Source organism: Acartia tonsa, chromosome 3, assembly GCF_053477335.1.
Source record: "Acartia tonsa isolate MP-2025a chromosome 3, ASM5347733v1, whole genome shotgun sequence".
Taxonomy (NCBI): Eukaryota; Metazoa; Arthropoda; class Copepoda; order Calanoida; family Acartiidae; genus Acartia; species Acartia tonsa.
In genome coordinates this window covers 40,293,329-40,320,066 of record NC_137262.1, presented here as the reverse complement: position 1 = coordinate 40,320,066, position 26,738 = coordinate 40,293,329, and the positions used below count along the sequence as shown (strand labels likewise).

Genomic DNA, 26,738 nt, shown 5'->3' with positions numbered 1-26,738 from the left:
GCAAAAAAATATTTTTCAAAAGAGAGAAAAGGAGGCTAAAGTTTTTCTCTTCTACATTTGCTTAAAATGCATGTTTTTATGTATAGATGGCTGATATCAAAGAGGCCGGCTGGTTGGTTATAGTATGGGCCTCTTTGTTTAAAAATCAAAAGAGGAAAATGGGTGATATTTGCGAGCTTTAACTTAGAAAACCGAAATCTTTTTAAAAATACCTTTAAATTGTTTAACTTTGTATAACTAAGTAATGCAGGTTAAAATACTCTTCGTAGAGTTGCCTTTTATGTTTAAATGCGATTTGTCATTTCATCTAATTAGATAACTTATATCGTTTACTAAATACCTTGTAGATATCTTGCCCTTTTCATTAGTCCGGACCACTCGTTTTAATGACTGATTATACGCTGTGTAGTGCTTGGAATATTTAGAAGGACAGGTCGGAAGATAACACAGCTAGCTGGGTTGCTACATCGTTAGTGTATAATGCAAATCATAAATTTCGATAAGATACCTTTTACATTGGCTAGTTATTTCTACCTTATATGTATTGTTTCAGGCTAACCATGCCCCCTAAGCGTCGACTGTCGACGAGTGAGTCGACTGGAGGCGATGAAAATGACGGCTCCGGCACCAAGAGAAAAAAGTTGGACGAGCCAGGACAAATGCAGGCAGTCCTAGAGTTTATCAAGAAATTTCAAAAGCGTTCAGGTACTGTAAAGACTACAGCTTTATGGACTTTTATATCAACCTTGAAAATGTTACTTTAAATTACTATTTTAAAGATTATTTTACCAAAATAGTGGTTACTCAAGAAGCAAGTTCTAAATATTTAAATATATCAGAAGCATACATAAATTTCCATCATATATTGATGTTACATAATGGAAAATGTGATTTGTATACATTTTTAAAACAAATTGGATTGGGATTAGTGGTACTATATAGTATACTTTTTTATTGTCCTTTTCTTCATTTTACTCATAATTATATTATTTATTTATATCTTGCAGGTGGTCTTCTATGCGAGATCTTCATGAAGATTCCTGGAAAACTTCTTGCTCCGGGTTATACAGATATTGTTAAGAACCCCATCACAATCCCCCAGATCCAACAGAAATTTAGAGCAGGGGAATATCCATCTATAGAGGAATTTAAGGTGCTTTACTGTCGTTTTTTAGTATTTATAATAAAACTTATCTACTAAATAATATTTGTTTAGTTTTTAGTTAAAAAATGTATTATTAAATAACTATATCATAATAGCCTCACAGCGATAGGATGGTGCTTTGAATTAATTCATGCTTGTTTTCTTTAGGCGGATTTTTATCTGATTGTTTCTAATGCCAAGGAATATTATCTAAAGGAAGCTGCTGAACACAGGTTAACCGATTTTTTTAGACAAAATAAAATAATTTTACCTATATAGGGAGATTTATAATATTTAGATATCATATTTCAATTTAAATTGAACAAAGCAGTAAAAGTATTTGTTGTTATAGGATAGCTTTAGAGTTGGAACATTTACTGAACAAATCTCTGGAAGCTGTGGCTAATGGTGACGAACTGACACCATCAATTGTAGAAAAGTAAGATTATTTTTCGTCCCATTGTGTTTTTTGTATGTTTTTTTTTCATTTAGAAAAGATCTGTAATAAAATGTTTAGATTTGTCTACATTGTTATTTTATTTAGGGAAGAGGATGTTTTGACTGAATTCTTAGAGGAATTGTTAGGAACCATTATGACTGCTAGCGACGCATCTGAACCTGACCGGAACCTAAGCTCCGTATTCCAACTTTTGCCAAGCAAGCGTAGATACCCGGAGTATTACAAGGTATTATGATAAAAACAATATCTAATATTTTTAAGATAACAATATTCCATTCTGTATTAAGATTTTATAATCTTATTCTTATAATTATTTAGGTTACTACACAACCAATTGACTTGAAGATGATAGCATGTAAGATACAGGATGGCGAATACTCATCTATAGGTAACTTTATGGAATTTGTTTAGAGTATGTTCTTTTAATTGTGATATTAGATGCATTCAGTTTTTATGTTTGCAAGGAATAATATCGTGTAGTCTTGGAAACACCCATTTTATATTCCTAAGCAACTTCCTAATTTTTGATAATTTAAATTTCCTAGGTCAAATGGAAGAGGATTTACAGTTAATGTTTAGAAATGCTACGAACTTCAATGAGCCTGGTAGCATAATCTACAAGGATGCCAAGTAAGTTTATAAATTGTGTTGGGTTAAGTAGAACATCTGTCATATTAGGCGCGTATTTATGTATTTTAAGCAGGTTTATAATAAGATTGTTAGGCGTAGATTATTTAATGTAGGTATTCTTATAGTATTTTACCCTATTTAGATTTTTGTCAAAACTTGTGAAATCCAAGAAGACTGAGCTAGATGTAAGCCTGCAGGCCAAGCAAAACCGTGGGGCTCGATCCAGCAGGCGCCAGTCTAAACAGGTTTTCTCGTCTCAGCTGGTCAGCCTCCAGTATGAGGACAGCGAGACTGAGGATGAGGAAGAAGAGGAGGTAATTTGCAGGGAGGGAGGGGACACTAATTGTGATCAACAGAAGGGGTAATTTTATGTATTATCATTGGGGATGTACATTTTTTATCGGTTATTATGATTTTCTTATCCCTTTGGGTCCCTGGGTAATTTGGGTTCTATGGCTTGTAGTAAAATTGAATTTTTCCAATCCTGTATTTTTAGAAGATTTATAGCTTGAAAATAATTCAAAATTGGTACCTACCTATTGCATTTATAATAAACTTTCTGTGTGTATTAGAAAAATGGTACTTTGATTTATACTTTATAAATATCAATTTGCAGGAGGTGTTGCCAATGAGAGGACCGTTATGGGAAGTATATTCTGTTGTAAGGGACTTCACTACTCCTGGTGGTATTGAAATTGCAGAGGCCTTCCTTTCATTGCCTAGCAAGTAAGATTTATTTGATCATAAAACAAAAATACATTATTACGGAACAAAAGTTAAAGGAATAAAATGGATTATTTCTTACAGAGACCTATTTTTATAATTCAACACTTACATTTGACAAAAAAATAAACCTTTAGTAGGCGGACTGTTATTAAAATGTGTTTTTTTTTTAGGCGTGAGTTGCCAGATTACTATCAAACCATCATGGAGCCAATTTCATTGAATCAAATTAAAAGAAAGATAAGAAATGGAGAATACAAGAATAGTGTGAAACTACTGGCTAAAGACATGGATCTGATGTTTGAGAATTGCAAGGAATACAATAGGCCTGACAGCAAACTTTACAAGGTGAGAATCTTATAATTTTTTTTTATAAAGCTTAACACAACTTTTAAAAAAATCTTTAGGTTCTGTTCTTTATTTTCTTTACTACAGTTTAAAGGGGGGTGTTAATACATTTTACAGCTATGTTGAATTTTTTACATTTCTCACACCACCCTCTCTATTATGTTGTTAAAATTATATACACCTGTTGGTTCCTTTATCTTATGATTATCTGTTTTTTTAGGATGGCGCCAAGCTGCAGAAAGTAATGAGAGCCAAGGTGGACGAAATCGAGGGTGAGGACACAGAAGTTCTCCTTGCCCCTACCAATACAGTAGTTGAGGAGAAGATGAAATCCCCCAGGGGTGGAGACCCAAAGGAGCAGATTAGAAAGAGATGTAAAACAATGTATAATGCAATTCTCAACTACACAAATGAAGGTAAATACCTTCCTTCCAAATATTTTGTGAAGAGTGAGTTGATTTGCGAATTGACTGTTTGTTAGTTGCCAGGTTAAAAACCCCAATAGAATCTTTCAAACTTAAATATTTATAATAAAAAAAGAAATTTAACCGATTGTCATATTTTTTTCTTGACATGGAACTTATTTTTTTAGACCATGAGAGACCAATTGGTGCATTTATGGAGAAGCCCGACCGTAAATACTACCCAGACTACTACGACATCATCGATGAGCCCATGGACATGAAGACCATCAACGAGAAGATCATGACAAGCCAGTACAAGTCTGACGATGATATGCTGGCCGACTGCAAGCTCATGTTCTCCAACTGTAGGATGTATAACGAGGAGGGGTCGGAGATTTATGAGACTGCAAATACGCTGGAAAAAGTTCTGATGGCCAAGGCTAGAGATATGGGAATTATTACGGAGAAGTTGAAGAAAGCTAAGGGGGCGGGTAGGGGAAGCCTGGCACAGAAGATTAAAATGCTCTATGATACCTTGAAAGACTTCAGGTAATTGAACAATAACTTAACAAGAACAATTATGTCTTAAGGTATAGCAGCAACAGTGAGCTGTCAAAATGTAAGAGAAAACTAAGAGTTAATTTGAATAAAAGTTTAAAATAAAAAAGAGTAGGTATTATACTGGTACTAAGATATTTGTAATAGATAAGTGATTCTCAGTACTTATGGACAATATATACCGAAATGTATTATTTTCTTTGTTATTAATAACAAGAACTTTTTTTGGTTCGCCCATTACAATATATGAATATTTTTAGTGTTTAACTCTTCTTTTATTTTTTCCTTTTCTTAGTTTCAGCACTATTCTGCTATAGCTTCACAATTAAACTATGTTCTGGATGATTTTTATATTTAGGGATGCTAAAGGACGTCAGTTGTCCTTAATCTTCTTGAAACTACCAAGCAAACACGAATACCCTGACTACTATGATATCATCAAACGTCCAATTGACATGGAGAAAATATCCGGAAAGATTCGCAACAATACCTATGAATGCCTTGAGGATGCTGTCGCTGATTTTACGCTTGTTTTCGACAACGCTTGCAAGTATAACGAGCCTGACTCACAGATTTATAAAGATGCTCAGAGCCTACAACGCCTTGCCCACCAGACTGTGCGTCATCTTACCGAAGATGACGGCGTACCTGACGCCAGAACAGCCGTCCAAGATATCCTCAGCAATATCTATCACACTGTGTTTACCGCGCAGGATGGAGAGGAACGCTGCCTTGCCGACAGCTTTGCTGAGCTGCCAGAACACGATGAAATTAACGGCAAAAAGATCCGAGCACTTAGCCTTGAGATTATTAAACGTAGAACTGACAGAGGTTTATACAAAAGATTGGATTTGCTGCAGAGGGATGTATTTACAGTGCTGACCAGGGCTAGGAAGCTGTCACGCCTGGACAGCCAGGTATGGGAGGATTCTGTGGAACTGCAGAGGATTTTCATCAGGGCTAGAGATCAGTATGGAGAAAAGGGAGCAAGACTTCTATCAAAGGTTGGCTACATTCTTTTTAAGTTTATTTGTATTTTTTGAAACTCAATGCTATGATAGCTAAGCAAATCATACAATGTACATTTTACTTTAAACAGACATAAAGAAAATTATGGAAATTTGAATAATCTTAGCTTTCTAGGATATTTTTATTTGCACTGAATACTTTGTTTAATGGATCTTTATGTAGGTCTCTCCGCCATTTCATATATTTACATCATTTTCAGGTCTATGACTACACCCCTGACAAACTTGAGGCTGACGTTGAGGCCCATCGTGCCAGCAAGGCCAACGAACCCCAGCAGGCAGAGGAGGAAGAAGACAAGATGAACGAGTCTGGCGCCAAGGACTGGTCCGGACTGACCGACTCGGCTGAGGCTAGCCAGTATCATGTTGGAGATTTTGTTTATGTTACACCAGAAGACCCAGGTTTGAAAACGAAATATTTATGATTTATTTTTATAATTTCGATATATTTTTAAGTACTTAACTATTAGACATTTATAGTTCTTTAAAAGGAGAAAAAATCATCCTTTTTTGTAACTAAATAAAAAACTTAGCATACACCCTTTTATACAGTGTTTATTTATTTTTGTTTTTATGTCCCATTAGTTAAAACTTTGTTATATTATAATAATATAAGCGACCTATTTCTAGAGGATATTTTCTTGGTAGGGTGGATATACCCTCCACAAAAATATTTATAAGTAAACATTCCCTACCTCAAATTTTCATTTTTGTAGGCATGGAATCACATATTTTCCACATTGAACGACTATTCGAACGTGACGGCGGCAAAACAATTTGGGCGAGACAATTCTTCAGGCAGCGCGAGACTTTCCACGTGCCAACACGTACATTCTTTGAGAAGGAGGTGATGCAGGGTGACCTACACAGCTCTATCCCCATCAGCAAGGTCCAGGGCAAGTGTATTGTCATGGCCTACAAGGACTACTTCAAAACGAAACCTGAGGGCTTTGAGGAGAAGGATATTTTTGTGTGTGAATGGAGGTACACGAGCAAGATTAGAAATTGGAAGAAGATTAAGCCCAATTGTTTCTGGGATTATCCTTCTTATATTAAGATTGTCCAAAGGGATAAACCTGTAGAGCCCAAGAAGATTGCCTCTGTATTTAAGGTAAATAGTCTTTAAAAGTTGATTATTGTAACATACATGTATTGAAAAATAGTAGCATTATTATTTTTCTATTGATATGAATGTTTTGCTTTCTGTCACTAAAAGAGAGCCAAGAATAAAGTCCATATAAAGTTTCTCTTTGCGCATTTATTTGCTATTCTACTTAACCATATTAGCATTTTTTCGTCTAAACAGGTGCTACTAGTAATACTATTTGTTTGAAATATTGATGGTAACAGTTGAAATTGTCGTTTAATTAAATTGAATACCTACATTATGCCTTAAGGTTTTATTAAAAAAACAAGTTTTTGTGTACAAATATACCACAAAATTTGATTTATTTTATTTGTTTAGGATCGTATTGAAAAGCATAAGGAAGAGGTTGAGGAGATAGAAGCCCTGGAGAAGGTTGTTGAAGAACCTGTTCCTCCAAATATCAAATGGCAAGGCGGTCCTGATCCTATCCTGACCTACTGGGAGCAGTACACCATCCCCGGACCTATCACCGTGCGTCGTGGCGACCATGTGTTGGTCAGAGGCGAGGGAAATCGCAACATGGTGGCTCAGATAGATACGATGTGGATGGGCCAGGACGGCATGGCATATTTCAATGGGCCATGGTTTGTTGTGCCAGCTGAGTTGCCACCCCAGCCGGATAGGAAGTTTTTCAAGGCAGAGGCATTTTTGTCGACAATTTCAGATAGTAATCCCTTGCTGTCAGTTGTCGGCAAATGTGTTGTCTTGGTAAGTTTTTGAATACTATCATGCTAGGGGGGGGGGGGGGGGGTGATCGACCTCCGAGTTTTTTTATTTGTTTTTTTTTATGTGGGGGCAATTCTCTTAAGAGAGAGGAGGCACCACTTTTATAATTATAATAAATCTTCCCTGGACCTAAAAGAATGACGAGCTTCAAGGGGGAAGAAGAGATCCTTTACTATACGCACACAAAAAAAACAGACACAAGGATGCAGCTAGTTAAAAAAATTTACAGAAAAGAAAACTATTTTTTTCCTTTAGGAGTACACAGAATTCTGCAAGCAGCGTCCAACCCAATACAATGAATCCGACGTGTACATCTGCGAAAGCTTATTTGACGAGGCAAAGCGCTTGATCCGCCCGCTGCCTCCAGGCGGCCTTAAGAAGTACGTCCGTGGACCTCACGTGCAGACGGATGAGGTCTACTTCTTCCCACAGCCGTTGGTTCCCGAGAAGGAATCTATTTACACGCCGCCGCCACCACAGCCGCTTGCGACACCTGTTATGCCTACTGGTATTTCAAGTCCAGGTAAAAAATAAGATAACAAATGGCTGGGAATATAAAAACATACATCACAAGGGGTTTCAGCTATTTTGAATTTAGTTTCACTTGGTAAATAACTTTAAAATATTATTTTTAATTCTGCTTTAAAATGTTAGGTAGTGCTTTCACTCGAACTTTTTTTATAATCACCTTAAATCCTTTTTAAAAAGATTATACTTTTAGTTAGCCTTTGTGTGTTGCTTTAACCCCTTTAGAGTCCTATCCCTATTGGGTACAATACCTGCGGCGCTCTTTATTCCCTTACCTACTTAATTCAATTTTGCATCAAAAATACATTCTTGTGGTCAATATGCTAGTTGGGGGAAACACCTAAAAAGTTTCTCATGTTGGAATTTGTAGGTCCTGTGGGGATGGATATGAACGAAGACAGCATGGACGCGCCATCCATTGGATCTGTAGACTCTGCCAGTATGGCAACTATCATTCCAGGTATAATTATTCATATTGTATCACATCAAATCTAACTTTGTATCTGTAGCTTAAGATCTCGCTAACCGATGGACCGATATGGTTCATCTCTTCCGTGAAGCTCCATGAAGTCTAGGAAGGTCTATAACCACTTGTTGCAGTTTAAAATTTTTTATGTAGTTATCATTTCTTACCTAAATAGTTTTTTTCATTTAAAGATTTTAAAATAGGAAGCCAATTTTGTTTCAAAATATTATTTAGTGAATAACAATTGTGTAGGTACACCTGGTATGCTGAACAACACCATGTCCCCCTCGCCTGGCCCCAAGAAGAAGGATGAAAAGCGCAAGAAGCTGGTGACCGCCTATATTCTATTCTCCATGGACCAGCGCAGAATCACTATGGAAGAAAATCCGGGTGTTAGGTTCGGGGAGATTTCTAGGACGATTGCGGAAAAATGGAAACAGTTGAGTGACCAAGAGAAGAAGGTAATAGTTTTTTTTTAATAGTCTACAACAAATGCAACAATCCAGACATATTGCCAAGAATAAAAAAGTACACTGTTTTATAGCATTAAGTACAATATTTAAAGGGTTGAAATTCAAATATTTTTATTTTAAGACGTACCAAGAACGCGCCAAGAAATATAACGAGGAGAAAGAGGCGGAAGAACAAGAAAAACGGCGCCTAGCCGAAATAGCCGCTGCCAACGCAGCCAGAAACAACCCGCCGCCGGCGTCCAGCCCAAGCCTGCAGCACCCAGGTGCCCCTGGATCCCCTGGAATGCGTGTCCGCCAGGAATCAGGCGGCGCACAAAATGGAATGCCGCAGATGATGAACGGTATGAATGGAATGATGCCTCTACAGCCGCATCCTAATGTCCGCGCTGATCCGCTGTTCCATGTTGTACCGCCCAAGCCGCAAAGACTGCTACACAGCGAGGCGTATATCAAGTATATTGAAGGATTGAGCAAGGATACTAAAACTATGTGCAATTGGGATAAACAGCTACAAGCTACAAACCAGGTATGATAATCTTATTTGTATCTACCTATAATTCTTTTTTTTACGTATTGTTAGGCAAAGCGGTTTGGTCGCACACCTGTAACCAACAACTGAGTCAATTCTAAAAAAGTTTGTTGATTTTAATTTTCTTTTGGTGTTTATTCCTGTAGTAATAATAACCCCCAAATGTTATCTTGTTTTATCTTGCATGTTGGACGTTGGTTGTTGTTATACCATAACATGATAACCGTATACATGGAACTTCCCTTCCTTTTTACTTACAGCTAGAATCAATTTTAAAAAGTTTTTTTTATAAATATAAACTAGATTTGATTTAATGGGAAAGGATTTAATAATAATTTTTATTCAGGGATCCCGCCTGCAGGATGAAAGTAAGCTGCCAGCCAGCTGGTTGTCCAGCACAGGAGAGCATACAACATCCACCGAAGCCCTGTGGGCCCTCAGAGATTTTATGATGCACGAATCTCTAGGGGTTGTTAGACTTATGTAAAAAAAATATTACTATTACCATCACATTATTTTATATTTGTATTTATGTAGCTCTTTATTTAGTTTTTCTTCTATTTTTTCAAAAATAAGTTCATTTGTTACCTAATATTTTGTTTCATACCTATGTTTTTGTTGTTTTTAAAGAACCCTTTTTTTTGTAACAAATTGAGAGATTTTCCCAATTGACCTCTGTCGGCTTCTTTATTAAAATTAGACTTAAAAACTAAGAGCTACTATGTAAATTGCTACATATAACCTGATTGCACTATAAACTAACTAATGACATTATTTTGATAATGATGTTATATACCTATGTAACATATATATATTATTATGTATTGCTAATCTCAAATGGAAAAATAGATTAATTTTTTTGCATAACCTTGAAAAGATTTAAAACCAATCGACAATTCTTTTTAATCATACTGAAATCTTTAGCTTCCTTTAAAAGATATTACAAAAACTGTAATGCAAGTTTAGAATTATCATTAATGTGTTAGAAGAAAATGTTAAATTGTGTAATTTAAATTTCTTCAGGACAATTTATTTTGAATATGGAATTATTAATACTTAGTTTTGTATGTATCCATTAAAAATGACGCCTTAAGTAATACAAGTCTTGATGTTAAATGTATCAAGCTTTTATTTTTTGTTTTCACAAGCTTTGCTTTTAAATGTTATTTTCCTCGATTTTTATAAGAACTGAAATGAAATAAAATTATTTAGTTAAAGGGGAGTAGCCATTGACAAGCACCTAGCTAAATTGTTCTAATGTTATGCAATGTTTCAGAGTTTTAACAATGTCTACCACATCATCTAGGCTCAATACCGAGAATGTGGCTCCACAGAATAGTAAAGCTAAAACCAGGTAAATATAATAATAAACACTAATTTTTAGTATACTAAGTTATGCTTTACTTAATGATATAGGTAATCAAGAAATTGATGACTAATACTTACCAACGTAGGTAATACATGTGAGTTTAGTATGAAATTATTTTTTTAAATTTCCCCTAATGGTTGAGTAATTTTTTAAGTTTCGCCATACCTATCCCATTTTTTTCTTATTATGATGTTTATGTCATTATGTCGTGTTTTGTAAATTACCTATAACTTAAGACTAGAGTAGCTTAGTGATACTTAAAAGCCTTATAATGAAAGTTTTTTTTTTAACTGATATTCTGACAGCTTTTAAAATCTCATTTATTATTTTGGTAGCACCAGCAGTTCATCAAGCAGAAATGGCAGCAGCAAAAAGTTGCAAACTCTGCAGCCATCAGCCAAGAATCACCAGCTGCTGGTTGGCAGGGATGGGATGATTCAGTTGGGCGGTGGAAAGAAGAAGGAAATCAAGATCTATCAGGTATTTATATGAAACCAGAAATTAGCATAAATGATTTGAATACTTAATGGATTATGCTTTTAGGTATTTAAATCATTATTACAATCCTTCCTTTATTTTCTAATGTATTTGAATTCGAGGTGAGGAAGCTGTTTATTAACTAACTTAATAAAATTAAATTTTTAGGATCCTGCACCTCCCACTCATTCCTCTACCCCTGAACAGAAGAAAAAGAATGAACATAAGACTGTCCAAGCTACTGTAGATTCTGTTTGTGCTGGTACACAGGTATATTTAATAAATTTCTGAAATTTATTAATTTTTTTTGTTTTAAGTAAAATCAGTGGTGTTGCATATGGATTTGCCGAAAGGGGGATAAAAAAGATGCAGAAATTGTCAATGTTAAGTGGAGTGTTAAAGATTATAAGAGCTTGGGATTTATTGTCTAATGGCAGTCGCAAACAAACAATAATCATATCTTTTGCAAGGAAATCCCAAAACAAATGTTTTTATCTGTAGGTCGAGGAAACTGACACTGCCCAGTACAAAGCAGAGGTAGAGATGTATGGAGCTCAGGAGGAGCTTTCTCTTGAGTACTGGAAGGAGCTTGCTGAAAAAAGGTAGTTATTTTAATTTCAACACTAAAAACCAGCGTATCTATCTTGCCCCACATAATAATAATCATTTGATACCTCATTTTTATTTCTGTCATGTATATCAGACAAATAAAAATAATATTCACCACCGCCAGGCAATATCAATTATTTTTAACAGTGTAATCATTAAAATGGGATTGGTATAGTATGAATGCACAATAATGTTTTAATTCATATCGCAGTAAAATATGTGTTTTTTGCACAGTAAATGTGATTTTTATCTGTTTTTTTCATCTTTTTAAAACTTCTTGGTACTTAGTTATATGTATTATTCACCATAATCTTTGACGTATTCAATTTTAGACGTGAAGCCCTGGAGGTGAGCCTGACTGAGAACGAATCCTTGCACACCTCGCTGTCCATGCTCGAGGAGGAGAACGAGAGGATCAAGGAGGAGGCGGAGACGTACAAATCCCTGGCGGAGCAGGCGCAGGAACTTGCCTCCATCCTCAATAATCTCGACTCAGATGATGAACAGGATAAAGATGAGGATGGGGAAAATAGTGATGATAATAATTCAACTGAAGTTGACAATGAAGATAAACATGAGAAAACGGCTGATGACAGCCATGAAGACAGTAAAAGCGAAGACAAACCAAAAACAGAATTAGAATAAAAAATTATATTTAGCAGAAAGTAATGGAATAATGGATCTTTAAATAATCTTTAATCCTTTCTTCTCGGACAAGATTAATTTAGCATTCATTTCCCTATCTCTGATATTTAGTATTAATGTGCATTCTGCTTTTTCATAGCAAAATGACTTCTATTTTATTTATACATCTGTTTTAGCTTTAAGTATTCTATCAGATTAAATAGAACTCATTTTTATTCATTCAGTTACTCAACACACACATAAGTACCTTTTGAGAATTCAATTGATCTCAAATTAATTGTCAGTTTAAAAACTTATTACGCTTATATTATATTTGTGATAATGATATTTCATCAAAATTAAGTATATTTTTGGAAAAATGATTTCATACATTTTTGTATTTTTATATAATTTAGGTACCTACAATGTAGATTATTACTGTTTTTTAGATTAGAAATAAATTAGACATAAATGTTTTTTTAATAAATATTGACTTGTAACATATATGTATTAGTTTTTGTTTATTTAAGATTTTCAGACAAGTCAAATGAATTTATTCAAGAATATGGACGTACTTACTCTTTTAATCCTAATTATAGAGATGCAGCATTGTGAGAAAGTATTAAGATTACTCTGATTTTTCAAGAGATGTAAGGTCTTTTTGGCAATCATAATAAGGTTGTTACGCTAATTAAACTGTACTTCATTCATGTAGTAATTTTGATAAAGCTATACCTTACTGTGGTCAGACAAATCCTAAATATATAAATATTACTCGTTGAAGGTACTAGGTATCGGTGGAATTTAGATAAATAAATGGATGTATGAAGATTATACGTGAATATTACAATAGAGGAAAAATTGTCGTCAATTTAGATTGCTAACATAAAATTTGTTTATTGGTCAGTTCTTTCATCCAGTAGTATGGGATGGGGGTATAATTTTTCAGTCTCCTGTGTGTTTAACTTAATTTTAAAATGTGAAAATCTAGTGTAATATTCTTGTAAAATATATCCATTGATAAATAGTATCCCCAAATTTATGCTTATTAAGTGGAATAGGATATAGTTATTTATCTTAAAATACAAAACTTAACTCTATATCGAAGTTACAAAACAAGGACAATAAAGTTCAGAGGAAAAGCAGAATCGTCATACAAAAAAAAGGAAATTGTAGAAGTTATCATTTCTTTCAATGATATTCTTAGAGATTAGTTTTAGGTTTTTTTTTATTCTTATTTTTATTCCTATAGTGTGTAGACGTTTGGACTTAGAAATTAACCTTTTGTAAAATGGTTTGCTTCCTAAATGCGGCAGGCTAAGTCTTGTGGGTATTATCTCATTCTGTTTCATATTTGATACAGTAAAGCAGAGTGAGAGAGAGAAGTTTAATTGCAGGAACAAGGGATAGAGATTAAGAAATAAATTTTTAGAAGGGTAGAATCTAGTTTTCTCCATTTTTTTATTTAATTAACTAAAGGCAGACTTTTATTAGTAACTCGACTACTCAATAATTCAATATGTCCTTATGTTAGAAATATTTGTTTTTCTAAGCCGTTATTCAAGATATGCGGCGGATTTTTTAAAGATTCTCCTTACCAATAAGCACCCAGTAAATAATTTACTAGATCCGTATGTTAGCTGGTAGTGGATTTACTGACATTTCTTTTTTGCAGAAAAATTTATTTTCTTGGCTGGTTTTATAGTTGTATAAATATAATAGTGGTATGATTGTTGTGTACTGTGTACTCTTGTATTTATTTTCTATAGTAGTACTATCCTCCTTCTATCCCTGGGTAAATATAATAGTGGTATGATTGTTGTGTACTGTGTACTCTTGTGTTCATTTTCTGTGGTAGCCGTAGCCTCACTAAATACACATTAGTAATACAATTGGCGTAAACCAGGGCTTGTTTTATAGGATCAATCTTTTTTTATTAATTTAGTTAAACCACAACTCTAAATACTAAAACTATTAAAAATGTATTCTTTTGCTACAATTGTCGTAATATACGCCTGACTTTATTATGGAGGTAGGGTAAATGCCTTTGTTCATAAACAGCTAACTCATAAACATTCAAAGTAAGGACTTCCAGACAAAGCTTATGCAATCAATGTGCTGTGTTTTCTTAAATGTTTCTAGGCTGACACATCAATGGACCTAATGCTTCCCTTTTGTCAATATAATAATTATGATACTTATTTTCCCTTATTTTAAAGCCCTTTATTCCCAATTTTTTTTTCATATCCATATAATAGCATATATAGTAAATTAATCCCCCAATAAATTAAATGTTGTGTACTGTGTACGTTCGTGTTGATTTTCTATAGTAGTACTATCCTCCTTATATCCCTGGGTAAATATAATAGTGGTATGATTGTTGTGTATTTATTTTCTATAGTAGTACTATCCTCCTTCTATCCCTGGGTAGATATAATAGTGGTATGGTCGTTGTGTACTGTGTACTCTTGTATTTATTTTCTAAGTAGTACTATCCTCCTTATATCCCTGGGTAAATATAATAGTGGTATGATTGTTGTGTATTTATTTTCTATAGTAGTACTATCCTCCTTCTATCCCTGGGTAGATATAATAGTGGTATGATTGTTGTGTACTGTGTACTCTTGTGTTCATTTTCTGTGGTAGCCGTAGCCTCACTAAATACACATTAGTAATACCATTGGCGTAAACCAGGGCTTGTTTTAAAGGATCAATCTTTTTTTAGAAATTTAGTTAAACCACTACGCTTAATTACTAAAAAAACTATTAGAAATGTATTCTTTTGCTACAATTGTCGTAATATACGCCTGACTGTATTATGGAGGTAGGGTAAATGCCTTGTTCATAAACAGCTAACTCATAAACATTCAAAGTAAGGACTTGTAAACAAAGCTTATGCAATCAATGTACTGTGTTTCCTTAAATGTTTCTAGGCTGACACATCAATGGACCTAATGCTTCCCTTTTGTCAATATAATAATTATGATACTTATTTTCCCTTATTTTAAAGCCCTTTATTCCCAATTTTTTTTTCATATCCATATAATAGCATATATAGTAAATTAATCCCCCAATAAATTGTGAAATTGCGCCCTTAACCCCTCACACATTAAAACAAGAATTTGCACAATTATTACACAAACTTTCTCACAGAGAAATGTTACTTTCCTTTATTCTAAAATAGGTTGCCAAACCAATATGGTTATAAGGTAGGAAATATACAGCAAAAAAACAGCCTCCATAATATAATTTAAGAAATAAAAATCTACCAAAAGATCAAACAAAAAATCCTCTAAATCTACATTATTGAAAAAAAAATATTACAGTAAGGAATTCATACTAATATTATATATCTATCTTTTGAGGTGTGATATTTGGTGTTTTATTCCATATTAATGAGTCTATCTAAATAATATAATAATCCTTCTTATGCTTTGTAGACTTGAGAGAGGGAGAAAGAGGATCAATACTTCTCCTCTCTCTCTTTTACCTCTTTACAAACTTCCCCTTTCTCTAACCATATCTCCCTCTTGTCAGATTTCCCTCCAAATATTTCGCAAAGGTTCGCGGCATTCTAGAAATGTCACAATTTTTCAGATAAATAACAAGTGATTAAAACTTTTTATTAATCAAAAAGATGGAAAAATATATTTATAAATACAAAATTTAAAACAAATATTAAGTATACATAACATAAATATCTTTTTTACGTTATGACAAAGAAAAATAAGAACAATAAAAATAATAATATCGATTTTAATTGCAGAACAAAAATGACAGAAGATTGAAAATAATAAAATAAAATAATATATAAAATGGTTAGGCATAAAGAACCTGGAAGCCTATTTGCCACCACTCACAAGTGGGTGTCAAGGTAAAAATTAAAAATTTAATTGAAATATTTAAAATTTATTTAAATCATTAAAATGTTATAGTTTATATTGGTGTGAAATTTGCTATAGTATATATAAATAAAATGTATAATTTAAAAGGTTTGTTTAAGCATAAGAGAATTAGCAAGATTTCTAAATATTCAAAACAAACGTTTTTACCTATTTACTTAAACTTAGAACTCTTTGCATACCTGTTCTGTCCGGAAATATTATTTCTATATTTAAAAAAAGGGCTATATTAATATTTTGCACCCCACTTTGTTTTTATGACATAAATTGAAAATGAACTAACATACCTATATCTATTAACAATCAATGAAATATATATATTTCATTTTACGAAAAAATGTGTACCTAAAAATTCTATTTTGAAAATTTCTTACAATAGGTTAAAAAAACTGAATTCAAAAACATACGTTTAATTTACACTAGATATATTGGAGATAGACTGGTAAATTCTGGCTATGACACACCATCACAACAAACGTTAAAGTAAGTTAAATTTTTGCAACTTTATATCATTTTAGAAGATACTATGATTTTATTTTAATTTATTAAACATTATTAGGTATAAGAAATTTTCTATTAGAACATCCATTTTGTATGTAAGCTGATTGAACGCCTTACGTTTAGGTTTCAGTATTTATAAAGTTAGGTATTTATCGCATCGTATTATACACGGCATTCCGCGGATGTAAAAATGTACAATTATAAGATTAAAACTAGTTTTAATCTTATGCTCGTACATGTTTATATTCGTAGAAAACTGGATATAATACGATGCTAGACATTGCTTTTTTTCGTATGGATGAGAACCGGTTCTAATCCACCGGATAAGAATCGGTTTCGAATGAATACGAGAAAATCACTTACAAGCCCTTCAGAACCCCTAGGCACTTTTTTTCTTATAAAACTGTCTTCTTTATTAAATGAGAATTTTATTGCGTATTCTCCATTAAAAATGTATCCTCTTTAGCATTGTCCGTAGTAAACTGCGTCCGTATTTCATCGAGCACCTGCCTGCCAGTTTAAGAGCAACCTTGCTGGAAGAAACTGGCGCATTTCTCCTGGAAAAATCGCTAGCAGCAGGTACATATACAACAATATTCAAATATTATATCTTTTTTTGGCCAAAAGTCCCCAATATCTACTGTTTAACGTTTTCATAGAAATAATGGGCTTAACTGTCATAAACCTCTGATTTACTCTTCCTACAACTACCTTAAAAATCGAAAAAGATATTTACCAAAACAACAGTAAAGTTTTAGTTTTATTTTGGCGTAATAGTAATGTATCAAATAAATGAGTTTGGGATGCCGTAAGCAACCCCAAAATTTTTGGAAATGCATTAAGTTTTACCCTTCCCCAAACCTCTCAGAACCTTCATTATACCTCCACCCCAAAAAAAAAGCTTAGACGTCCTTACTCATCCTAATTCATTAGAACATGTATACAAACTTTTTGTAGGTGTAGATTGTGATTATGGTAAATCAGTTTTACATTTACTGTATCTTCTTCTTTCCCCTGATGTCAGAAAGTTAAAGGTAAGGTTTACTCAGGAATGTAAATAATTTTTTAATTAGCTGGTACTAAGGTACTAAAATTCTTTACTTTAATTTTAAGAAACTTCAATTGAATAAAATGTAATTTAAGCAAAAGTTTTTACATTACATTAAAACACTCAATCAACAGAGGGTTGGTTATGTTAAATTATTTTTCACATTCAATGGTCAGATTTCTCATTAGAACATGGCAAAATCCCGATGTCCACTATTGTATTTCTAAAGTTAAATTATGACAATTTCAATAAGTAGCGGAGCATTAACAAGACTTGCGACATAGCTCTCCTTTCGGAGCTGACGAATCTGCCATAATTATTGAGTATCTTAACCATTTTATTGTTTTAGGTTACGTTATGTTGTTACTACGGGTGCCGAGACTTAGAGTCTGTTTTGAGATGCATTAAGAAAAATGGAGTTTCATTAGAGTATCTGGAGCTAGCGAGGTAATATATCAACCTTTTTTATTAAAAACAATAGATTTGCATTAGAGTAGGTATCTTAGTGGATTTTTTCACGATGGCATTATTTTATACAAACCTTAAGGTATATTAGGGACAAAATATGGATTTTGCTCACTGTAGTGATTTTTTGGTGAAATTGCTGAAAATTTGGATATATTAGTGGCGTAATGTTGTGGCGTTCAACTTGTTTTGTGCTGTAACTAAAGGGAAGTAGTGAGTAAGGAGGTAGAAAAAGACGGAAGTTAGTTGGGGGAAATTTTTACTTAGAATTGTTTGTCGGAAATGAATCCTGGTTATTTGTCCCTGGTTGTAGTGTTCTTGTATTGCTCAGAAATTCTAGATTACAAGAACTCTAAATATCCCCCCCCCCACCCACCTTCCCTTTCATATTTGCTTTATCAAGTACGAAGTGTGTAAATGATAGGTCTACAATTCAATTTTCAACCAGCCTCACTCAAAATATTTTCAAACTTTAAATTTTGATTTTATTAAAATTATTATGCAAGTTTTTTACAGTTTTGAAATTTTGTTGAATGATAAATACCTAGGTAGATGTTTATAAATAGTCAATCAGATTCAACATGCTTTCTGACTTATAAAGAAATTTTTAGCAGACTAAGATTTTTTTTTGTTGTCAAAAATGATACAATTCCATAATATGAGCTACGCAATTTTCAATTGCAAATCTTTATCCTATAATTCATCAGTGTGTATACTCAGTCCAGAGTTGGTTAGGGGGGGGGGGGGGGTTAATGCAACCATCTCGTAATCAGTGAGCAAATGGTACTTAGAATTCGAATTTTGATCTGAAATTTTGCATGAGTAATCCTTGGTAGGTCTATTTTCCCTAAAATGAACAAAAAGTTAAAAAGTAACGGCTAACGGCTGGCGGCTCAGCCGTTTAGACATTTTAAAACTATTTTTCAAGGCAAATCATCACGAAACCTATCTCCACATAATACTCTTTGCTGCTCCAAAACGTTTTCAAACGGTTCTAGCCGCTAGTTGCTGGTACTAGAAATCTAAAAATGTTTTTGTATCATTTCACATGATTTAAAGCAAAAATATGTTTCAAAAAGTTGAATAATAATTTATGGCAGATTTGCCCTAAAAATAGCCCAAACGGCTAAACGGCTGAGCCGTTAGCCGTTACTTTTCTAACTTTTTGTTCGATTTAGGGAAAATAGAACTACCAAGGATTACTCATGCAAAATTTCAGATCAAAATTCGAATTCTAAGTGCCATTTGCACACTGATTACGAGATGGTTGCAATAAAGTCGTGGTCCTCTTACCAAAATGTTTCTTAGCGTTGTTGTATCTCATTCCTATACATTAAATTATCACAGCAATACGTTTTGTTTTTAGGTCGTCACTGTTACGGATGGATCCTCTACAGTTTAGAAATGTTCTCACCTCTGCAACAAAGTAGGTTACAAGCAGCGGAGCTACTCTATAACTTCAGAATATCTGTTCGTTCATACGTTTTAAGTAAATTTCAGATAAGTGAATTACAAAGGGTATAACTATATATTTATACTTGAATGTCAAAGCATATTTTACTGTGTAACATACCACTGTTCTTTCATTGAGGAAAAAGTTGACGTGAATTTGCTGCGTTACTAATGGACATTTTTGTGTCATAATAAGATCATAATACAATAAATCATATATCAAAGTTTACATATATTGCAATAATTTCAGGGAGGGAGGGGATATTGGACTCTAAATTATACTGGTCACAAAAGTTTTCTAAACACAATCTTTCTAAAAAAAATCTGAATTGGATTTTACGAACTTTGATTGTCCATACTTTTCAACCTACTATTTTAATGTACAAAAGGGGTAGCTTTGTTCATTGTAATTTGTGGTGTACAATCATTTATCGTCGATTGTTCTATCCCTGATTATTGTAACTTCTTTCTCAAGGCTTATCTGAAGTCCTCTTACATTTTGTAAAACTGATGCATATCCTAGGGCTAAGTAGATATTTTATGAGAAAAAGAGATGGTAGAGTTTCCTATAATAAGAGACTTTTTACTAGCCTATAGAAAATTTTTGATTTAAATAAAAATAGCTTAAAATATATACTCAGGACCTCTATAACTCTTCCCTGAAATTGAGAACTCAATCTAGTCATTAGTGAGTTATTAATGGACAGACAAAAAAACCTCAGTACTGTATATTATAGGATAACCAAATTTGGACGTTTTTTTTTATAATATTGATTATTTTAGGTTGACAACCCTAGTAGTAAGAAATATTTGCAGCGATGCCATGTTGAAACTCATTGGAGCACATTGCACAACTCTTCAAGTTCTTATTATTGCAAACAGCAAACAGGTTAGTAGGAATTATTTGAAGGATTTCAGGGATAGATAAATGGAGAAGATAATCCATTAAGATTATAGGTAATAATTCAAACCTATCATAATAAATACTAAAAAAATCAAAAATGACATATTTTTCATGAATATTATAGGAACTTAAACAAAATACTTTCTATTAGGTTACAGATTTCGGTGTAGAATCCCTGTGCTGTCGAGTATCCATCAAGGACAAAGGTCAAGGAGATGGGGATGTGGGTGACAAGGGTGATAGCCTGCTGGGCTTGAGCAGACAGACTGGAGAGAGGGGAGGAGAGGAGACAATTAAGCTGGTTCAACATCCGCTACTTCTACATGAAGAGTTTTCAAGATCTGTTGGTAAGCCATGCTTGCATATTTTAATCTCCATTGCCGGATGGATATGTCCGACGGAACAACTAATCTTGAAATATTTATAGCAATGAATTGTATTATACCATACTTTTATACTTGTCTTCTTTCCACAATTTATTGTTTGTAAAATAAATATATGTTTTTAAAGTTACTTATGTTCCCTTTTCATATTCTATACTATAATACAATTCAGTAAGATTTATTTTGTCAAGAGCTTAAGATTTCTATAATCATCTACTAAGTACTAAAGCGATTGAGGTCAAAATTTTAGGGAAGCTTCGCACAAGTCCTGTGATGGTTTCAGTCTACTTTTTTTTGTCCCCTACCTCCCTGCCTTTTTGAAGACAGAGCCCTTGAGTCTAGATGCACAGCCGCTAGTATATCCTATAACAATCCGGTAATTTTCTAATAAAAGAAAACAAAAAACACATTTGGACAAAGATTATAACAACTGACATCTATTCTCACCCTTTTAATGTGTGTAAATTATTAATGTTTTAGATTCTTTGGGATGTGTTGGCTTTTCCACATGGAGAGCCTTTCGGAACCGGTTCCAAACTTGTCTGAAGCAGGGCAGCACAGGTGGCAACGGCAGCGGTCAACACGAGGTGCTGGTAGAGGTTAAACAGGTGCTGCAGCCCATATGCTTGTCATTGAGGACTCTGGATATTACAGATACGAGTATCACAAATGTCGGGCTTCATATGCTTTGCAGGTTAGACTTTTAATAAAGTGATTTGTAATAAAAGAAGGTTGACAAATATAAATGTATAAATACAGGGCTGTCAACTTTTTATAATTTGAAAGTCGAAAGCTCCTCTCGTTTTGCATAATATTATGTGCCACTACTTTAAACCCTTTTAAAGTAATTTTAATTCGCGGTTAATTTAAGGGAAATAGTTTTTATATTTTGTTATTAATGTAATTCATTCATTATTGCTTGTAAATAGACATTGATTAATCTTTTTTAAAAATGAAAATTTTTCTTTTAGGAAAATTCAGAATCTAAACAGCTTGGGAGAATATTCCATCAGTGACAGTTTCCTCCGGTCACTATGTGTAGTGTCAAGCCTCCAGATGGACAAGTTCCCGCTGTTGTCCTTGCACGCCAGGAAGGTGTCCTACACGGGCATGTATAATCTGGTCCATGTCTTTGGAAATATCAAGAGGTAAGAACAGTTTCTTTAGTAGTGAAGATACTCTATAATTATAAATCATATGTCAGTCCCTATCTTCCTAATTGTGAGAAACAAGTTGATGAAAAAATATGATAACTTAATTTGTCCGACTGTCCTTAATGTTATCATTTTCCAAACATGATTTGTTTTGTTCAAGTAAGAATATTCAACAATTGAAAAGTTTCCCTAGTAAATGATAAGGGATCTTACCTCTCAATTCTTGTAATTTAACTTTGTTTCTGTTGTGAAAAGTTTTATTAAATCCTGATAGATTTCTTGTAACAGAAATATATGGTGTATCATTTACAGCGTGCAAACTTTTCCACAGAATATGGATGTGTGTGTGCTGAAGATATGTCTATAGCAGTGTTGTTTATCCTTATATAAAAGTAACAGGATGTCTGTAGTAAATGATCTCGGTAATAGCTGGACCGATATGGATTTGACTTTACAGTTTAGCCTTTTTATACCTTGAAGGGGTTGGAGGGAGCTATTTCTAACTCGACCTTTCACTTCAATTTTAGTTTTTTTTTTGTGTGTGGTGGAGTTACCCTCTACCAAAATAGTTATGAACCTTCTCATAATCTTTGTTAAGCTTATCTGTATCTGTAAGCTATACCCAGTCTGACACACAGACAGACAGACGTTACTTTGTTAGTAAGATTAATAAATTGATTTATCAGGAAAGTAAAAAAGTAAAAGATTTAATAGCTGACCAATACCATTAAGTTTTATTTACTTTTTCCTTGTATACTTAATAAGTTGAATTGATCTGGTATAGGTTGATTAATTGAAATGCATTGAAAGAATTGCAAAAATATTTTCAATATTCTATTAGCTCTCCTTCAGTTTATACTGGTTACAAAACGTTTATAGTTAGCTTGTTAAGATAATCTACAACTCTAGTGTTAAAAGTCAATGTTCTACACAAAAATTGAATGTTTATTGTTTAATCATTAATCAATCTGTGCATTTCACTTATGCATTAGGAAACTGCACGAATATCTTTTAATATATATTGTAATTGAGAGAAGGTACAGTAAACTGTAATTCCTATACAAAGAGAAATCTTGCAATACATTTAGGAAATGTAGGTAATGTTTAAATGATAGTCTTAAGTACTTGCTGGGAAGTTTTTGCTCTATATTACGTTAAGTAGATTTACTTGCTGAAGAACGGACATTTTCTTAATGTAGAGTAGCTGCGGTACTAAAATATTCATATAAAAGGACGTAATTTTCCTTGTTATTTACAATTTTTCTCTCTTTAGTTTGACATTATTATTATTATTATTATTATTAATTATTATTATTATTATTATTTTAGTTTGACATGTTGGGAGCCAATGTTTGATATCTGGGACCTATCTTATCTACCTATTCTCAGATATTTCTTTAATATTTTAGTTTGACATGTTGAGAGCCAATGTTTGATATCTGGGACCTATCTTATCTACCTATTCTCAGATATTTCTTTAATATTTTAGTTTGACATGTTGAGAGCCAATGTTTGATATATGGGACCTATCTTATCTACCTATTCTCAGATATTTCTTTAATATTTTAGTTTGACATGTTGAGAGCCAATGTTTGATATCTGGGACCTATCTTATCTACCTATTCTCAGATATTTCTTTAATATTTTAGTTTGACATGTTGGGAGCCAATGTTTGATATCTGGGACCTATCTTATCTACCTATTCTCAGATATTTCTTTAATATTTAGTTTGACTTGTTGGGAGCCAATGTTTGATATCTGGGACCTATCTTATCTACCCAATATCATATTATATATTTCTTTAATATTTAGTTTGACTTGTTGGGAGCCAATGTTTGATATCTGGGACCTATCATATCTACCCAATATCATATATTTCTCTAATATTTAGTTTGACATGTTGGGAGCCAATGTTTGATATCTAGGACCTATCCTATCTACCCAATATCATATATTTCTCTAATATTTAGTTTGACATGTTGGGAGCCAATGTTTGATATCTGGGACCTATCCTATCTACCCAATATCATATATTTCTCTAATATTTAGTTTGACATGTTGGGAGCCAATGTTTGATATCTGGGACCTATCCTATCTACCCAATATCATATATTTCTCTAATATTTAGTTTGACATGTTGGGAGCCAATGTTTGATATTTGGGACCTATCCTATCTACCCAATATCAGATATTTCTTTAATATTTAGTTTGACATGTTGGGAGCCAATGTTTGATATCTGGGACCTATCCTATCTACCCAATATCATATATTTCTCTAATATTTAGTTTGACATGTTGGGAGCCAATGTTTGATATTTGGGACCTATCCTATCTACCCAATATCAGATATTTCTTTAATATTTTGTTTGACATGTTGGGAGCCAATGTTTGATATCTGGGACCTATCCTATCTACCTAATATCATATATTTCTCTAATACTTAGTTTGACATGTTGGGAGCCAATGTTTGATATCTGGGACCTATCCTATCTACCTATTCTGAGGCATCTTACTTTAATCAGGTAAACAAATTGAAAAATATACGGCCCTCTTGCAGATCTGTGCTGAATTAAGGCAGAATACTTTTTTTAAGTTTCACAAAATGTATCTTTACATCTGCGGATGACTGCCCTGAAATAAACCATATCTAGAAGATTTTTAAATTCCTAACCAATTTTCACAAATATTACTTTTAACACTTATAAATAAAAATTCAACGTATGATGTGTTGGATTTTCATTATAATAATAAGCTATTTTTTTCCTGTAGCAAATTGTACCTAGATATTTGTATGATGTTATGTTGAAGGATTTAAGTTGTTGAATCACAACTTTACCTGTCCAGAATAGTAATGAATTAAAGCAGAAATATTGCAGTGACATGGATATGGCAAATAAAGAAAATCTATTTGGCCTTAAAATTTTCTGTGTTTATTGAGATAGTGTTTATTTTTTCTCAGGGAGGGAGGGGACATTGTGCTTTTTTATTTCACTAGTCCCCAAAGTAATAACTTTTCCTTATTCGTTGGATTAACAACTTTTGGGACTTAAATGAATTTGATTTGTTGAGTGTCCAAACGTTTCAACAGAAAATTTTCAGATGTGGTACTTTGGTGTATAATCATTGGGGTTGTACATCAATTTATTGGCCATTGTTTTATCCCTTCAGATCCTTGATTTTTTCTTCATCGTGTTTCAGAGAAGCATTTCTCAATTATAAAAATTAGAGGAAAATTAGTTTACTTATCCCTGGCCTGTATTTTGGTAGTAGTATTATTGTTACGTAATATTAAGATATAATGAATGTACCAATTCAAGTATAGCATAGTATGATTTTATTCTTATCAAATTATGACATTAATTGAGGATTTATAAACCAAATTTTATTGAATCCCTCATTAAATTCGATTTTTTTTTAGTTTGAAAAAAATTGTACATTGATATAAATAAAACAGTTTTAAGTTTCTAATCCTATTATAAGAGTTTTGTTATTCTTATTACAGTACTTCATAACTTTACAGCATTTAATCATTGATATGTGTTGTAGGTATTTTCTTACAGTATGAGATATCATATTTTTGGTACAGAATTAGTTTGAAATACCTAGTCTTTAACTTATTTTTTAAATGCAATTTATTTGTTGTTAATCTATCCCTCCACTACCCTAAAGGGGTAGTTGCACGAAGTGCATTTAAACTTGGAATTTTGTGAACTGCATATTTTTTTCTGTTTAATTTTGTACCAGGTAATTTTAATAATATTAAAACTTGAAAATCATATTTTTGTGATATATGCAACATAAATGGCTGTTCTGTTTTCACAAAAACAACGTTATGACTATTTTGGTGGTGCCTAATTGAATGCTTTTTATTGTAATTCAAAATTATTTGTTGGGTGGTATTCTTGTAACTTATGCTTGCAATCTTAAGGTGTTAAATGCACTTAATGCAACTATCCTTTTTCATATTTGAGTTGATATTGCAATGTTTAAGTATAGCAGAAGTACAAGTTGTATTTTCAAAATTAGCTAGTTGTCCTGTCAGGGATTTGCATTTTTATAGCGGATTAAGGGACAGGTAAATAGAAGATTCATTGAATTTTATATGCAGAAAAGAAGAATTATTACTTCTTTGAATTAGGGGAAAAAATATCATCTAAGTACTCTAAAAGTTCAAATAACCCTTCCCTTTCATTTAAGCTACAGTAAAGCAAATTTTGAATGAAATCTTTGATTTCGTTTACCCTTTGGTTTGTTATTTTTAATATTATTATATTATGAGTATAAGGGGAAAATCATTTTATATTGCAAAAACATACCTACTACCTTATCCAAGAATTATTTTAAGCAACTTTACATTTATGCAATAGGAAAATTATTGCTATATTTTAAGTTAGGCTTTGATTAATCATTTGTAAGTTGGAAATAGTTTTACCTCTTTTTGCAAGGGGTAGATTTCAGTGACTATATATTCGTGTAATGTTTGTATTAATTTCCGACTTTTAACCCTTTTTCTTAAATAACTCGGTTTGGTGCTACTTAATACTTTGTGGTTTATTAATAATAATCAGAATGAACAAGGGATTTAATTTTTTGTCCCTTCAAATTTTTTAAACTCGTCCTGCCATTCGTTAGCTTCAAATTTGTTGTCTAATGTTTAATAACTGTTTGTGTACACTGTACAGTTAC

General features: G+C 32.9%; 3 protein-coding genes across 7 annotated transcripts in view; all 3 read left to right on the top strand.

Annotated features, from left to right (window-relative positions):
* The first annotated feature begins 532 nt into the window (after window positions 1-532).
* polybromo (protein) lies at window positions 533-10,441 on the top strand. 2 transcript variants are annotated; one of them, XM_080153953.1, is made up of 22 exons: window positions 533-705; window positions 1,008-1,153; window positions 1,313-1,377; window positions 1,497-1,583; window positions 1,689-1,830; window positions 1,923-1,992; window positions 2,150-2,234; window positions 2,377-2,548; window positions 2,851-2,960; window positions 3,131-3,305; window positions 3,526-3,721; window positions 3,898-4,258; window positions 4,626-5,271; window positions 5,496-5,697; window positions 6,012-6,406; window positions 6,761-7,150; window positions 7,424-7,691; window positions 8,067-8,156; window positions 8,415-8,623; window positions 8,757-9,161; window positions 9,511-9,697; window positions 9,879-10,441. In XM_080153953.1, the coding sequence occupies exons 1-21, from the start codon at window positions 540-542 to the stop codon at window positions 9,649-9,651; spliced, it is 4,521 nt and encodes a 1,506-aa protein (XP_080010079.1). In that variant the 5' UTR covers window positions 533-539; the 3' UTR covers window positions 9,652-9,697; window positions 9,879-10,441. The 2 variants fall into 2 exon arrangements, with proteins under 2 accessions (XP_080010079.1, XP_080010078.1); XM_080153952.1 differs by having other exon boundaries at window positions 9,511-10,441.
* geminin (geminin DNA replication inhibitor) lies at window positions 10,427-12,743 on the top strand. 2 transcript variants are annotated; one of them, XM_080153956.1, is made up of 5 exons: window positions 10,427-10,518; window positions 10,869-11,013; window positions 11,179-11,280; window positions 11,512-11,612; window positions 11,952-12,743. In XM_080153956.1, exons 1-5 carry the CDS (start codon window positions 10,427-10,429, stop codon window positions 12,262-12,264), a joined length of 753 nt encoding a protein of 250 aa, XP_080010082.1. In that variant the 3' UTR covers window positions 12,265-12,743. The 2 variants fall into 2 exon arrangements, with proteins under 2 accessions (XP_080010082.1, XP_080010080.1); XM_080153954.1 differs by having other exon boundaries at window positions 10,866-11,013.
* Window positions 12,744-15,510: 2,767 nt separating this feature from the next.
* Window positions 15,511-26,738, top strand: part of LOC145314148 (uncharacterized) — a 30,740-nt gene continuing 19,512 nt past the window's right edge. For all 3 annotated transcript variants that reach the window (XR_013877644.1, XR_013877643.1, XM_080153949.1), the window contains exons 1-11: window positions 15,511-16,117; window positions 16,569-16,628; window positions 17,113-17,225; window positions 17,604-17,680; window positions 18,044-18,141; window positions 19,526-19,585; window positions 20,395-20,500; window positions 20,667-20,862; window positions 21,379-21,592; window positions 21,870-22,046; window positions 24,497-24,574. Coding sequence is in view for 1 of the 3 variants with exons in the window: in XM_080153949.1 (XP_080010075.1) it covers window positions 16,059-16,117; window positions 16,569-16,628; window positions 17,113-17,225; window positions 17,604-17,680; window positions 18,044-18,141; window positions 19,526-19,585; window positions 20,395-20,500; window positions 20,667-20,862; window positions 21,379-21,592; window positions 21,870-22,046; window positions 24,497-24,574 (1,238 nt within the window). In the remaining 2 variants the exon portion in view is untranslated. The remainder of the gene's footprint in view (window positions 16,118-16,568; window positions 16,629-17,112; window positions 17,226-17,603; window positions 17,681-18,043; window positions 18,142-19,525; window positions 19,586-20,394; window positions 20,501-20,666; window positions 20,863-21,378; window positions 21,593-21,869; window positions 22,047-24,496; window positions 24,575-26,738) is intronic.